This window comes from Durio zibethinus, chromosome 21 (genome assembly GCF_047325235.1).
Source record: "Durio zibethinus cultivar Kanyao isolate XHJ-2024 chromosome 21, ASM4732523v1, whole genome shotgun sequence".
NCBI classification, from domain to species: Eukaryota; Viridiplantae; Streptophyta; class Magnoliopsida; order Malvales; family Malvaceae; genus Durio; species Durio zibethinus.
This window is the reverse complement of record NC_143182.1, coordinates 2,384,494-2,398,598: the sequence shown is the minus strand read 5'-3', so window position 1 is coordinate 2,398,598 and position 14,105 is coordinate 2,384,494. Positions and strand designations below refer to the sequence as shown.

General features: G+C 36.9%; 1 protein-coding gene and 1 non-coding gene across 3 annotated transcripts; both read right to left on the bottom strand.

Annotated features, from left to right (window-relative positions):
• Positions 1 to 62: 62 nt before the first annotated feature.
• On the bottom strand, positions 63 to 12,040 carry BRM (transcription regulatory protein SNF2). 2 transcript variants are annotated; one of them, XM_022901654.2, is made up of 14 exons: positions 11,279 to 12,040; positions 8,428 to 9,855; positions 6,969 to 8,294; positions 6,657 to 6,769; positions 6,282 to 6,369; positions 6,066 to 6,152; positions 5,808 to 5,900; positions 5,622 to 5,705; positions 5,333 to 5,536; positions 4,408 to 4,650; positions 2,767 to 4,323; positions 2,137 to 2,682; positions 1,221 to 1,472; positions 63 to 940 (listed from the first exon to the last, which is right to left on the bottom strand). In XM_022901654.2, exons 1-14 carry the CDS (start codon positions 11,504 to 11,506, stop codon positions 281 to 283), a joined length of 6,909 nt encoding a protein of 2,302 aa, XP_022757389.2. In that variant the 5' UTR covers positions 11,507 to 12,040; the 3' UTR covers positions 63 to 280. The 2 variants fall into 2 exon arrangements, with proteins under 2 accessions (XP_022757389.2, XP_022757390.2); XM_022901655.2 differs by lacking the exon at positions 1,221 to 1,472.
• A 1,949-nt stretch (positions 12,041 to 13,989) lies between these two features.
• On the bottom strand, positions 13,990 to 14,079 carry TRNAY-GUA (transfer RNA tyrosine (anticodon GUA)). The gene is given in 2 exon segments: positions 13,990 to 14,025; positions 14,043 to 14,079. It is a non-coding gene; the product is annotated as a tRNA-Tyr (tRNA).
• Between the last annotated feature and the right edge of the window lie 26 nt (positions 14,080 to 14,105).

Here is a 14,105-nt window from a genome sequence, read left to right as displayed (position 1 = left end):
TCTTAAATCATGATGGGATGATGATATTAAGATGAAACGTAGATGTACTTGCAAAAGTCAGCTATCAAATAGATAATAATACCCGCAAGGTGCAGATATTAAAAACTATTGCATTGAAACCACAGAAAGACCCGTATACAATGAGGGGATCAAGGAACCTACACTATATTAATGGTGTGATCTAATTGCAATTTTACAGGCCATGAAGCCACAAAATACACTCCGCACTTGCACTCAATGGCAACAATTTTCTTTCATTAGCTAATATTCTAGAAAGTCATCAATGGCTTGGCCGCCTTTTACCTGCATCTGTTCTCAATTTCTTCACAGGATTGGCCCAACCAACACTCCCAGCACCACCACCACCACCACCACCATTTGTCGGATGAGCAGGCTGGTTGGGCCAACCTTGCTGATGGGTGGTCTGCTGGGTCAGTCTCGCATCCTTAGAGACTGATGCTGCTGCTGGACTCCTGACACTGCGACCTATACTTGGTGGTGAAACAGGGCCAACTGATCCAGTCCTAGGCTTCACCATAGACTTTTCCCTGTCTTTCCTCTTCTTCTTGCAAATAACCAGCTCCCCTGGATGAGTTAGAAGAGAATCATCCTGTTGATATTGCTCCCTGGTAATGCCACTTCCACTCCCAAGCCTCGATTCCTTTTGGGGCGTGTGCACTCTAACCCTTGTGTCCTCACCAGCATGAGTGGATCCTCGTTGCAATGACTTTTGAGTGAGGCCTGAATCAGATTCTACCTCATTTATCGGCTTCTGTCTCTTGCCAACAGCTACCTGTCTAGAGGAGGGACCTGAGGTGGAGGTAGATACTGGGCTAGAAAATAAGAGAGCATTTCTAGCTTCTTGGAAATCTGTATCTGGAAATGCAATCTTCAACAAGTCGAAAAACAGATCATGTACTTTCCTTGCTTCAGACCTAACCTGAGAATCCCAATTACGTAACCAAAGTAGACAGATCAGGACATTAACTACAGAAATACATATTGGAGTTCAATTGGTGGGAAGGAGATTCGAACATTTGCTATGTGATAAAAAGTTTCTAGTCACTTAAACATATAACTACGATAACTTCTTTGAAAAGCTTTCAAAGTAATTGCTTTCAGAAAGACTATCCACTGCAAAAATCATGAGTGATGCAAACGTGAGTTAGTGAATGAACATCTTAAGATACTGAAGGTCAAGTTAAAATGAGACATTATACCTCATGTGAAAACCCAAAACAATGCATTGCACTTTTTAACACTAACTGCACATCTGAAACAAGTTCCATAACTCCACTGTACTCTAATCTGTCAACACGCTGATCAATCTTTCGTAAATCCAAATGATTACTTCCGCTTCCACCCATGTAACCAGAGTTTTCAATCCTCTTCCATAAATCTGTTAAAAGTGGTACAATTTGTTGACCCTCCTTATCTATTCTCCTCTGAAGCTTGCTAATCACATTTTTGCACTGGAAATATGAGAATTTTCTAGTCAATTATTTGATTCATAATTAGCATAAAATAAAATTTAATACATGAGCAATTAAATAAGGTATTAAGGTCAAAGGTGAAAACTACTCATTTCTAAGGTAAGATATTTTGATAAACAAAGCTTCCAATTAATCACCATATGCAAAGCAGCAAAATATCAATGACTTCAAGACTAAAAGAACACAAAGACCAATTCCAAAAAACTCAACACAGATGAACACGGCAAAGCAATCAACCAGGTAGAACAAATGATAAAACATATTATAGAACACATAAAGCTTTCTAAATCTCAAAAAGAAAATTTCCATCATACATAAAATACACCCCAATTATATAAGTGTCTGTCCTAGCCAAATCTAAACCCAATTTGTTGATGAGAGAACACTATGCTGCAGTATTAAAAGCAATAGAAAGGATCCAAACGAAGAAAGCAAAGAACTTCAGGAGGACCATAGCTATGGCGACTGGTGAGAGCCTACTACAAGCAACACCAACAGGCAAATCAAAATACTAAAGCAAGGTTTCCAAATCCACCTTATCATTTATGGCCAGAAAAAGAAATCCATGATAGTTGAAATATTTAAGGTAATAAACAGATTCACAATCCACGCACTAGCAGAATTACAGTCACTTCAAGTATACCTTCCTTTGGATGACATCAGACATCTTAGCACCAAAATTCGAAGACCCACTTGTATTAACCAGTTTACTGTCCCAACTCTCCCTGGAGGGTTCGCCAGAATCTTCTGCAGTAGCAGACATGGAATTCATCCTACCAGACTTCATTGATGCATAAAACTTTGATGTATTGACTCTTTTTCTTGAAGGTAAGTTCCTCCTACTTTTTGAAGATGAATCATTTGAATCATGCTTGAAAGCACTGCACTCACGAGTTAGTTTTGTTTCAGGATCAGTCCTTAGTTGTGATCGGTATTTTTGGTCCAGCTGGAAAGGAAACAAAGATGAATCTCCACGTTGGAGATGAGGTACTTCAGCGACAGATTTCTCCTCTGCCTTTTCCACAGTATGACGAGGTCGAACCCGAATACTGCGCTTTCGTTTTATCTTGGGTTGGACAACTTGTTCATCTTCACCTTCATCACGATCATGAATCCAACTTTCAGATTGTTGGTGGTCCATGTGAGAATCTCCAGATACTGCAATTTCACCTTCCTCTAGTTCATCAGGCTGCCAAAATTAACATAACAAGATGAGAAAATAGCAGAAATCAACAAATGCCATAATAAAAAATATTATAGGAAAGAGACATACCAGCCTTCTTGCAACAGAACCAGGCCTAGCATCTAATGCAGAGAGAGATCCAAATTTCTGAGGAGAAATAGGAGACACCATCTGTGTAGGTCTTTGACCGTCCAATGATGATCCTGAAGAACCACCTTCTTCAAGTATGTGATTGTTTCTAATGTGTTCTGAAGTCTGGGCATACTCATACCCATCATCACCAAGTGGGCCATCTTCTTCTGACTGGTCCTTATTTATAGATGGTGCCCCAACAGCACCGCTAAATTCATCATCTTCAAATTCTTCAATTTCTCCCTCTTCCTCATTCCCAGAATAACCATTTCTTTCATCAGAACTTGCTTCGGAGTATTCCCCATTCTCATCATCTATTTCCTTATAGTTAGGATGCTTTTTCCCCTTGGGTCGCCCCCTTTTTCTCTCAGTCTCCATTTCATTGGATTCAGCACCAACACCAGCAGTAAATAAAATGTTCTTTGATGGCTTTTTTGATAAAGTAGCTACAGCAGCATTCACTTCTTTTATACTGGCTCGAAGCCACTTAGGTACCTGTTCATGACAAGTCATCTCCTCCGTCCAATCCAGTTCTTCATCCATTTGATCAAACAACTCAACTTCTTCCTCACTTCTTGCTATCATGCAGTTTACCTGGTGCAGTGAGGGAACATCATGGACAGTTTCTTGATACCTCTCCTCATCATGCAATAAAGTTTCTAAAGTCATGCGTCTCTCTTCATGTGTTGTTCTCTGGTCAAAACGTCCAGCATTGATTACTTCATCAGCCATGTCGATTTTATACTGTTGAATGTTATTCCTTATGAGGCTCTCAATAGATCCCATATATCTATCCTTACCTGCAAAATCATCCTCAAAATCAACTGTACCTCCACTCCTTAGTTCATCCTCCTTCTGCTGACTAGAGATTTTGTCAACAACTGCTTCCATGTAAATAACTTTGACTTCCCTTGTTTGTCCAATTCGATGAGCTCTAGCAACTGCCTGTTCCTCATTTTTAGGATTTGGATCAGGATCATATATAACAACAGTGTCAGCAGATTGAAGATTTAGACCACGTCCAGCTGCACGAATACTTAGTAAGAATATGAAGCTTTCAGAGCCAGGGCTATTATAGTCAACAATAGCTGATTCACGATCCTCCAAGCTAGTTGTTCCATCAATACGTCTGTAGACAAGCCTCCTCCATTGCAAGTATTCCTCCAAGATATCCAGAAGCTTCGTCATGGTACTAAAGAGTAATACACGATGCCCAGTTCTCTGCAGTTTTATGAGTATCCTGTCTAGGATCCACAATTTCCCACAAGATCTTACAAGGAAATCTTTGGAGAAGTCGTTGAAATACGGGTAATTAAGCAAAGGATGATTGCAAGTTTTCCGAAGCTCCATACACCGGTTATTTAAAGTTTTGTACACCTTAGCCTGATATAATGGATTTTTTTGAATCCTGCGCTTCTCATCTTCAGGATCAACTCGAAGAGTCCCAGTTGATTTTATCCAATCATATATGGCACTCTGAATAGCTGACATTCTGCATCTTAAAACTATTGCGATCTGCAATCAACCAATGATTGAAAGAATCATTAGAACAGTGGTATGATAAGTTATTATTAAAGCTGGACTGCAATAACAGCTTACCTTAGGAGGAAGTGAACCTTCCACATCTTCAACACGACGTCTAAGCATAAAAGGCTCTAGAATTTGATGAAGTCGGTGGATGATGATAACCTTCTTCTCCGTCTCAAGCCAATCATCCTCTGCATTATGTGTAGGCCCTTCCTTTTGAAATGGTTGTGAAAACCAATCATGAAATGCCTTGCGATTATCAAACACTTCGGGAAGGAGAAGATTTAACAGTGACCAGAGTTCTTTCAAGTCATTCTGTGGAACAAAAAAAACGGTTGTTCAACTAATCAAATAAATAATAAACACAAATATTAAAAAGTGAGTCTAGGGGTAAGAAAAAGGTAAATAGGCTTATTACTAAAATGCTTCAAATAAGCCACACTGTGGGATGTATTTATGTATAAAAAACAGGTTAACTAAATAAGCCACAATGTAAGATATAAACTAAAGAATGGAAAGCGGTTCTGTTAATTTTTGCCAGCCGAAAGATGGTTAGTAAAGACCATTAAAATTCCAAACATGACTCATAAACAACATTGTAGGACATAAGTAACCAAGTGGTAGCTCCTTTTTCATTCTCCACATGGATATTTAGTGATGAACCAATTACAAAAGACACAAGGCAAACTTAGTATTTGGAATTTATCATTTCTAAAGTTATGAGACACTTGTTATAGAGTTAAGCCTACCCCTAAATGCGCAGGTGTCTGCATGTGTGTGTGTGTGTGTGTGGTGTGAACCTGGGCATATGCAAAAACGTTGTCAACAAATAATGGTGGTCATACCAGTTCAAGTAGATGCCAGTCATGGCAGTAAAGCAAAAAAGTTGTTCAGAGTTTTTCAAATCTGCATGCATGTATATGTATGTGTATGTGTATGTGTATGTGTCTTAACTTTTATCAATTTCCAATCATATCATAAAGCTGCCTTAACAGACCTGTAATGGTGTCCCTGTAAGAAGTAAACGCCTCTGGCAACGGTACCTATCAAGATCACGAGCTAAAACAGATTCTCTGTCTTTCATTCGCTGTGCTTCATCAATTATGATGTACTTCCAATCAATTTTAGAAAGTTTCGAACGATCGTACATGATGAATTCATAAGTTGTCACAAGGACATTAAATTTCATTGCCAAAACCTCCTATGAAACAAGTAAACCAAAAGAAAGTTTCAGTAAATTTTGACACTTGAAAAAACAACTAAACACAGAAACTTATATTTCTTACTTGAGAAAATAATTTTGAACGTTGATCTTTTCCTCCTACATAATAGATGCATGACACAGATGGCAGCCAATTATGGAACTCACTCTGCAAAAAAGGACCATAGTTTACCAGATGGCGGCCATACTTACGTTCAAAGATATTGGAAAAATCTCATAGTCATCAATATAAAGCAAAAATAATACTAACCTTCCAATTTACCAGAACAGCATTCGGAACAATTATAAGATGTGGACCATAGTTTCCTTTAAATTCCATCAAATAAGCAATCAATGACATAACCTGCACCGTAAGGTAAAACCTAAATTGTTAACAGCCCAACTGTATCATATGATTATCTATCAAAAGAATAAAAGCTCAGACTAATCCAAATACCTTGTCTAACTCCCAAATAACATACAAAACTGCAGTGTTACTTGCAACTAGAAATTTTAAAAATAACAATACCTGAACAGTCTTCCCAAGACCCATCTCATCAGCCAAGATACCATTTAGTTTATTATTATACAAAGAAAGCATCCACTGCAAACCAACCTACAAAATAAAATACACAGATATCATAAAAATTTTAACTTGCTATAATAAATAGTAGTAAATTAAAAGGGACAAAAAACAACAAAAAAAGGTAAAAAGGAAACCAATATTTTAAATAAATCAACCTACAAGCTGATAGTCTCGTAATGTTCCAGCTCGTAGCATCGACGGTTGCCTTATGACCCTTTCATTCACAGCATGAGCAAGATTATAATACCTGTCGATGACCACAAGAAATGAAGAATAACTAAAATTGCCTAAAATTCAGTGGCATCTGAGAAAGAAATGTCCTTAGAATATACAAAAACATAAGCGCTCAATCTAAATTGACCATAGATGATAGTTATTGAACTAAAGAACATGAGAAAAGTTACCACATAAGCCCCATCTGACTGTCAGAAAATTTACACCACATCCCACTCGTGCTTTGAGACACAAGCACGATCCTGTATTATCAATAAGTCCTATGGAATGAACTATGATCTAATTAAAAACATAACTTACTTGCTAACAGACGAACCATCCCTGGGTGCATTCATTTCCATAAACCGATTTCTTATCATTACTTCCTCTCCGGCACAAGCTGCTGCTACCCTAACTTCTTCTTCCGATAGACCCTGTTGTCAAGAAGTAGGAAACGAGAAAATAAGTAACATGGAATCTACCTAAAGCATACGGATGAGGAAAGGAATCTGAATTTTTTTTTTTTTTTGCCTCAGAATTCAGTCCAAAATTTTAAAGGAACTGAGAAGGGGAAAAAACCCTAAAAGACAACCAGAACAAGGTACAAGAGAGGGAGAGTCCAAGAAATCATGCCTGCAACCGTGCAGCAACAGCAGCAGCATTTGCTGCCTCCTCTACTTCCTGCTGATTCTTAGCAGCCGTTATCTTACTTCCCAGTTTATGAAGATAGTCTTCAGTCTGCGTCAAGAATGATGAAAGAACTTCATATCTCTCTGCAGCATCACCAGGGATATTCGTCTGCTGCTCAATTAACATCTCCCTGTACCTTTCAACATCATTATTCTTCAAGGCCTCCATCCTTTTATTCCTATCATCATCCTTCCTTTTTGAAAACTCCCGTAACATTCTTTCATGGTATTTGGCAACTCCCCTATTGCGAGCAGTTCGTGCATCACGGATGGCCCAGTGAGCCTCCAGGAGCTTCTTACGCCACTGAAAGATGGATTTCAATTGCTTCTCTCTCAGAGCTTTTTGAGTGGCTTGTACTTGTCTGGCCAGCTCAATACGCTGACGCTCACATAGGCGGACAAATTTTCTGTATGGCCTGTCAGGCATTGCCATTATCTCTTGTTGCTGCTGGTCAACTTCATCCCTCAAACGAGCCTGCAGATCTATAAGTCGAAGCTTTTTTTCTTCAATTTGCAGTCGCAGAACAAGATCTGGCCTAATCCTTTTCCTCTCCAAATTTACTGCTAGTAAGCCACTAATCTTCCTCAAATTTTCAGATCGTTTCTTGCTAAGGACTTCCATGCCTTCCTCAAAAAGTAGATCTTTGACATCATATGCCAATGTTAGATTATTATTGCTATTAGGCATTGCTGAACCAAATGAGTCATGTTTCCTAGTGAAGAAGGGAAAATCAAACAGTGGTCCATGATACTTTCTGGCAGAGCCAGGATCTTTTGGCTGGGGAGCAGAGTTTGCTTGCACGGGTTTCTTAACTTGCCCTCCATCAGAAGCAGCAACTTGTGGTGCAACAGCCTTTCCCCTATCCACACTTAAATCACTTCTAACTGAAGTGTTTGGAACACAGCATTCTACTTCTTGGTCTGACTTGGCAGAAAAGACAGAACTTTTCTGCTCTTCTTTTCCAGCAGGTAACGTAGATGAAAATTCCTTGGCTGCAGCTGACACAACTTGCATTTGAGCTGTTAAAGCAGTTGCTTTATCATCTCCAGCATAAGCTTCCTCTTTAGAAATTTTCTGTCCATTGGTAGATGGCCCAGCCTGTGGAACCTTCTCCTTTGATTCCAAATGCTTGGATTGATCTTCTACAATCTTTCCACCATTTCTGTCCTGGTTATTTCCACCAAGAGGAGGAAATTGTGGCTGCTGCAGCTCAAATGGTGGGGGAACAATGGCTCGAAGAAGCTCTTGGGGAAGTGTACCTTCTCCTTTCTGTTAATGAACACAAAATCAGCATGGTTCATTCAATATTCCTTTAGTAAACTTCATGCAATTGGTAGAAAGCAAGGAAAAATATAAAAATGGTCAGAGAGGTAAGGATAGGGTAAGGAGAGAGAGATTATACCTTCAGCCGCCTAAATGCAAGTATTTGTGCTTTGAGAACATGAAGTTGTTGTTTAGTAAAACCAAAATGTTGCTGTGACATCTGAACAGCAGCTCCCCCTGGTGATGGTAAGTTGTTAACTGATCCTCCACCATTACCAGAAGCAGCAGGCTGTGGAGAAGATCGATTTAACTGTTTAAAATACTGCATCTGCACTGTTTCTGTGCCACCTATTGAATTTTTTGCCATCAAAGATGGATCAACACTCTGGCTAATATTAGAAGATGATTGTGGAGGATGCATAGGAGGCATCCCATTTCCATGCACAACTGGCTGCCTGGGTGGCACTTGGTTATCTCGGCCATGAATAGCCAACTTCTGCATTGCTATGTTGTTAGCATTGTTAACCACCCCAGCACTGGAAGTTGAGCCAAAAGGGCTAGGCTGAACTGTCGGCCTGGTTTTTGCAGAGCCAGATTGACCAGATATATCACTTGATGAATTAGCAATGGGAGAACTCTCACTTGGGACTGATGGAGAAGTAACCTGTGGCTTGGACAGAGGCACAGGTGGTGACTGAGAAGCCAAATTGCTTTCATTTGTTTTTTGCTGGGCAGCCATTCTAGACTGCATGAGTGGAATGAGCTGTGCCATCAAGTTGGCATTTGCAGGTTGCGACAAATCAATATTACGCTCAAGTGCCCATGCCTGCAACTGTGCAGCCATAGCAAGTTGATTGTTTCCCATGTTTTGAACATTTTGCTGAGCTTGTTGTGCTTGCATGGCCCTTAAAACATTTCCTGGCATTAATTGTCCAATAACTGTTGCCTGGGCAGGTGCCTTGGGCTCATTTCTTTGGTCAGAAGCTGATTGTTGTCCTTGCATGGCCCTTAAAACATTTCCTGGCATTAATTGTCCAATAACTGTTGCCTGGGCAGGTGCCTTGGGCTCATTTCTTTGGTCAGAAGCTGATTGTTGTCCTTGCTCCATCTGCTTTTCAACACGGCCAAGTTGCTCAGATGTGTTCTTAGAGGATGATGCCTGAGCCTGATTAGCTGCCTGCATGGACATGAGTTCCTGCATTTTTAAATTTCCAATTCGCATGTCCTGATCCTTAACAGATGCAGAGCCCAACATTGCCATCTTAGCTTGCTGCTGGGCCAAAAGTGTCTTCTGTTGCTGAGCAGCCTGGTAAGCAAACTGATAATAAGCTTGCTGAAAAGGACTCAGCATTTGTTGATCAACACCTTGACTCCTATTCTGGCTGTCCTGGGCAGAAGCATGTTGTTGAGCCAGATCAAAAAACTTCCTGGACTGTTGAGGTGGTTGCATGGAGCCTGGAGAGGAAGGAAAATTGCTTCCCCCCATCATACCTTGAAGACCACTGGCTTGATATGCTAAGATGGCTTCATTTCCTTCAGGTTTTCTAAGTAGTTGTTGTTGTAATGACTGCAAGAACAAATATAAATGCAAAAAGATAACACATAACCTTCTCAAACAAATGCATAATCTTTAACTGGTATCCAGATGCATTAATGACTCAAATGACAGGAGTTGAACAACAATAAGGGGCATATCATTGTATGTTGTTCAAGTAAACTTCAATCCTATGGCAGGGCACGAAAGTTGTGATTGTAAGAATATTATAGAAGTTGTAGCCCACTAGGTGAATTCAACATAAACAAGAGTGAACGTACAAACCACCCAAGCTTCAATTAGGGTATGACATCCTTAAAGAAAGTAAAGAAGAAAGAATAGTAGTCTCAGTAGGTTATCTGCTGTGATTAGAACATCTAGGAGTTAAGGCCATAGACATTTAATGCGTACTTTTATGCAAATCAAAAAAGAAATTTATGGAAGGGCATACAATTCAGGTGTAGGATTGCTAGTTTCCATAATAATGGTAATCAGAGCAGTAAAAACAAGAAACAAAAGGAAAGAGAATCCCCAATACAACCAGTGAATAACACAAGGAAAATAACAAATTCTTAATCAATTCCTAATGGGCAGAAGAAAAAAAAATGGAGACTAGGCTCTTCTTTTACAAATCGTCTAGCTAAACAAAATTGAGAGAATTTCAGGTCAACTAAACAAATTGAGGTGGTATTCATGATAATCGCATAGATTCTACAAAAAAAAGGGACTACATATGACGTTTAAAAGTCATTGTGGAATGGTCTTCAAGGAATCAAGAACACTTTTACCAAGCCTCAATAACAAACTCATTGCCCTGAGCCTTCAACCATGCATCTAGATTCATTAATTCAATAGGAGAACCTAAAGAACAATTCCATATCACTATATCTATCTCTCTCTCCTTCTTCTTCTTCTTCTTCTTCTTCTTTTGAGAGCAGGAGTGCTGTGTGGGGAGAGGGTTGTGAAAACTAAATACTTAAAACAAAAAATTCAAATGTTTTTTGTAGTCCTTCTAAAATAAAAGGATTAAACATAGCTACACTTTCACTTGCACCTACATATGGGGATATACAAAAGAAATTCTGCCTTACAGCTTGAATTCGAAGGCTTTTATTACTCTTTCTAAGACCTAAGAACTGAGTACAATTGATTCCTTTGACACTTAACGAGCTCAAGAGTTTAATGCTACGAACTACAACCCTCCTCTAAACAACCCCCCCCCCCAAAAAAAAAACAATTTAATTACCAAAAATTAACTAATCAACCTTATCTACTAACCTTATGTACTAACCTAGTTACATCAGAATTGCATTTATTACACCAAATTAAAATCCCAAAACCCGCCAAATTCAACAACCGTTACTGCCCATTTGCAAAAACATTCTGAGTTCAAATAATCAGGTGCCAATTCAACCAAATTTTCATTACACAAACTGAAATTTCATAAACCCTTTACCTGCCTAGACGCTATTTGTTGCTGCTGCTGTTGCTGTTGCTGTTGGTGTTGGTGTTGCTGCTGCTGCTGCTGCTGCTGCTGCATCGAATCAAATCCCAAGTGAGGGGTTGAAACGGCCGATGACGAGGAAGAGGGCGAAGCTGCGGACGATGTGGATGCGGCCCTCCCCACCGGACCCACCCCCGGGTTCCGGCTGGGCCCACCTCCGCCACCACCACCAGATTGCATAAAAAACTAACCCCAATTTTCTTTAACAAAAATTCCCCCGCAAATTCCAAATTATTACAACAAAAATTCAAAAAAGAAAATACCCCAGCACTCTTACAACTCGAATCCCTCCAAAAATCTTTATTGGTTTTTCAAAACCCCCTTTTTGCCCCCTGATCCCAACGTTCAAAAGGAAATTAAAAATAAAAAATTTAACTAAAAACAAAAACAAATAGTTGAAATTTGTTTTTGTTTCTCTCTCGAAATCCGAAAATTACGGTAGAAATGAAAGGTAGATCATGATGAGTTGAGCAAGAAAGCGAACGTGACGGAAACCGGGAAGAAAAAAATCGTTGATTCCACTCACTGCCCACTCACCACAAATCTCTCTCCCTCTGGCTTTTCACGCAATTTCGCAATTTTCCTTGCCTTCTCTGGTCAAATCAAACCCTAGTGAGATCATTTTTTCAAAATATTTTTTTGTAAAAATTTAAAGAAGGGTTAATTTTTTTTTTCCTCTCTTGGAATGGTTGGTTGCGAGGAGACTTTATATTTGCTTTTATTTATGCTCTGCTTTACCTTTGTGCTTAGTGATTAGCTTTAAGGTGGGGTCCACCGGGCTGTGCCTACAGTTACGAATAGGGTAGAGCATGTAAATGTTAGCCCTATGTTTTTATGATATTTACAGGAGAGACCTCCTCTTATAGCACGAAATTCGAAATCAAGCGTAAAGTGCCAAGAAAATATCTGAACGAGCTCAACAACTTGTAATTCAAGAAAGAATTTAACCAATGGAAGCCTTACACGTATCCACTAAGTTAAGCGTATGATTTTTTTTTTTTAAACTTTGTGGTTTATACTTAAATAATTTATACTTTATAGCACATACTCTAGTGTTAAAAATTAAAACTAATGTTAAATTTATATAAAATTAAAGTTTTTTCTTAAAAAATAAAATATTTAATTTAAATAATGCATTTTTATTGACACATATAAAATTTTAAATAAATCTTATTTATATTGTATTTAATTATTTATTATATTATAATTAAGTTATAATTATTAAATATTATGTAAGAAACTAAAATATAATTAAACAATCAAATTTATATATGATAAAAATTGATCATAGGTCGATTTTGATTAAATTTAAATCATATTCATATCTGTTATTATTAAATTATATGTTTGTCTAAACTAATTTCATTAAACTCATTTTATATAATAAAAAATTAAAATATTTTTTTAAAAATAAAATTTACACAAATATTTATATAATTATAATAATTTAATTATATTTATGTTATTAGATTAAAATTCAAGTTTTAATTTTTATGTTCAAAGTTCAAACTAAAATTTAAATAAATTTAAAATTTTGCTTAAATTTATTTAATAAATTTTAATTTTTTATTTAAATATTCTTAAAATTTGAACGAACTTTTAAATTTTGATGAACAATCTTACTTTTGAACAAATTAAAACATAATAAAACTTTAGCTTTAAGATACTAGGATTTTAAGACCATCTTTTTTACTACTAAACTAAAGCCTCGTCAGCTTGTTAATTTTATTTATAAATTTCTAGATTTAATGTAAGAAAATCAATTAATTTGATTTTTAAAATAATTTATCTTTGTACCCAAAAAAATACTGATTTATTATTCACTATGCTCCACACGTCTATTTAAAGGTTATTTACATTCAATATTTATTCAAATTTTTATAAAATATATAATCAATAATATGAAATTCAAAAGTGATATTTTTAATTGATATAATATTTTATATTTTTTTGCTTAAAAGAATAACTCAAAGTCACAAAGAAAATGAAAATAAATTACGATAGAATCACATCAACAGCATTTGTTTGTTAATACGTAATTAGATAAAAAAAATAGTTGATTTTCAAAATAATTAAGTAAAATAATTTTCATGGATAAACTAAAATCAAATATCTTTAGTCTCTAATTTACTTTAAAAATTAGTTGATTTTCGTTCTGCTGAGGCAATCATTTTTAATTTTTAATTCATAAATAATTCGTGTATCGCAAGTAATTAAAATTAATATTAATAAATGATAATTTATGATTAAGATAATGTAATTTCATTAAAAAGTGATACTCATAGTCTGACAAAAAAATTAAAATTAGAAAGGTTGGTGAAGGGCATATGATGCCACGTGGCAAAGGTGAGTCTGGCTTTGGTCATTTGGTATAAGTGGGGTCCTTCCCACTAAAGGCAATTAAAGTTTTTGATCTAGCAAAATCAAAATTAAATTTGAAAAAATTAGGTTGGGTAAAAGATTGTAACTTGCGGGAAAAGATTAATTCCTAAAACGTTAGTATCATGAAGAGTTGTAAAAATATTATAAAATATTTAATATAATATTTAAATTCTTTGTTAAATATAAAATTTAAATAATAAAAATTTTAATATAATATTTAAATTATAATTTTGTTAATTATTATCATATTTAGAATTTGGAAAATTTAGAAGTGAAAAATATCCGACCTGCCGGATTCGAACCAGCGACCTAAGGATGACAGCTCCGGAAACAACTACAGTCCTCCGCTCTACCAACTGAGCTAAGGTCGGCTGATGGGGAAAAGATTCCATATTTT

Excerpts from the sequence above, each read along its gene's own strand:
- BRM (XM_022901654.2), bottom strand. The coding sequence starts at position 11,506 with ATGCAATCTGGTGGTGGTGGCGGAGGTGGGCCCAGCCGGAACCCGGGG. Across the intron at positions 6,370-6,656 it reads GATGGTTCGTCTGTTAGCAA|GTATTATAATCTTGCTCATG; the intron begins GTAAGTTATGTT and ends GGTCATCGACAG. Across the intron at positions 5,537-5,621 it reads GTTCAAAATTATTTTCTCAA|GAGGTTTTGGCAATGAAATT; the intron begins GTAAGAAATATA and ends CTTGTTTCATAG.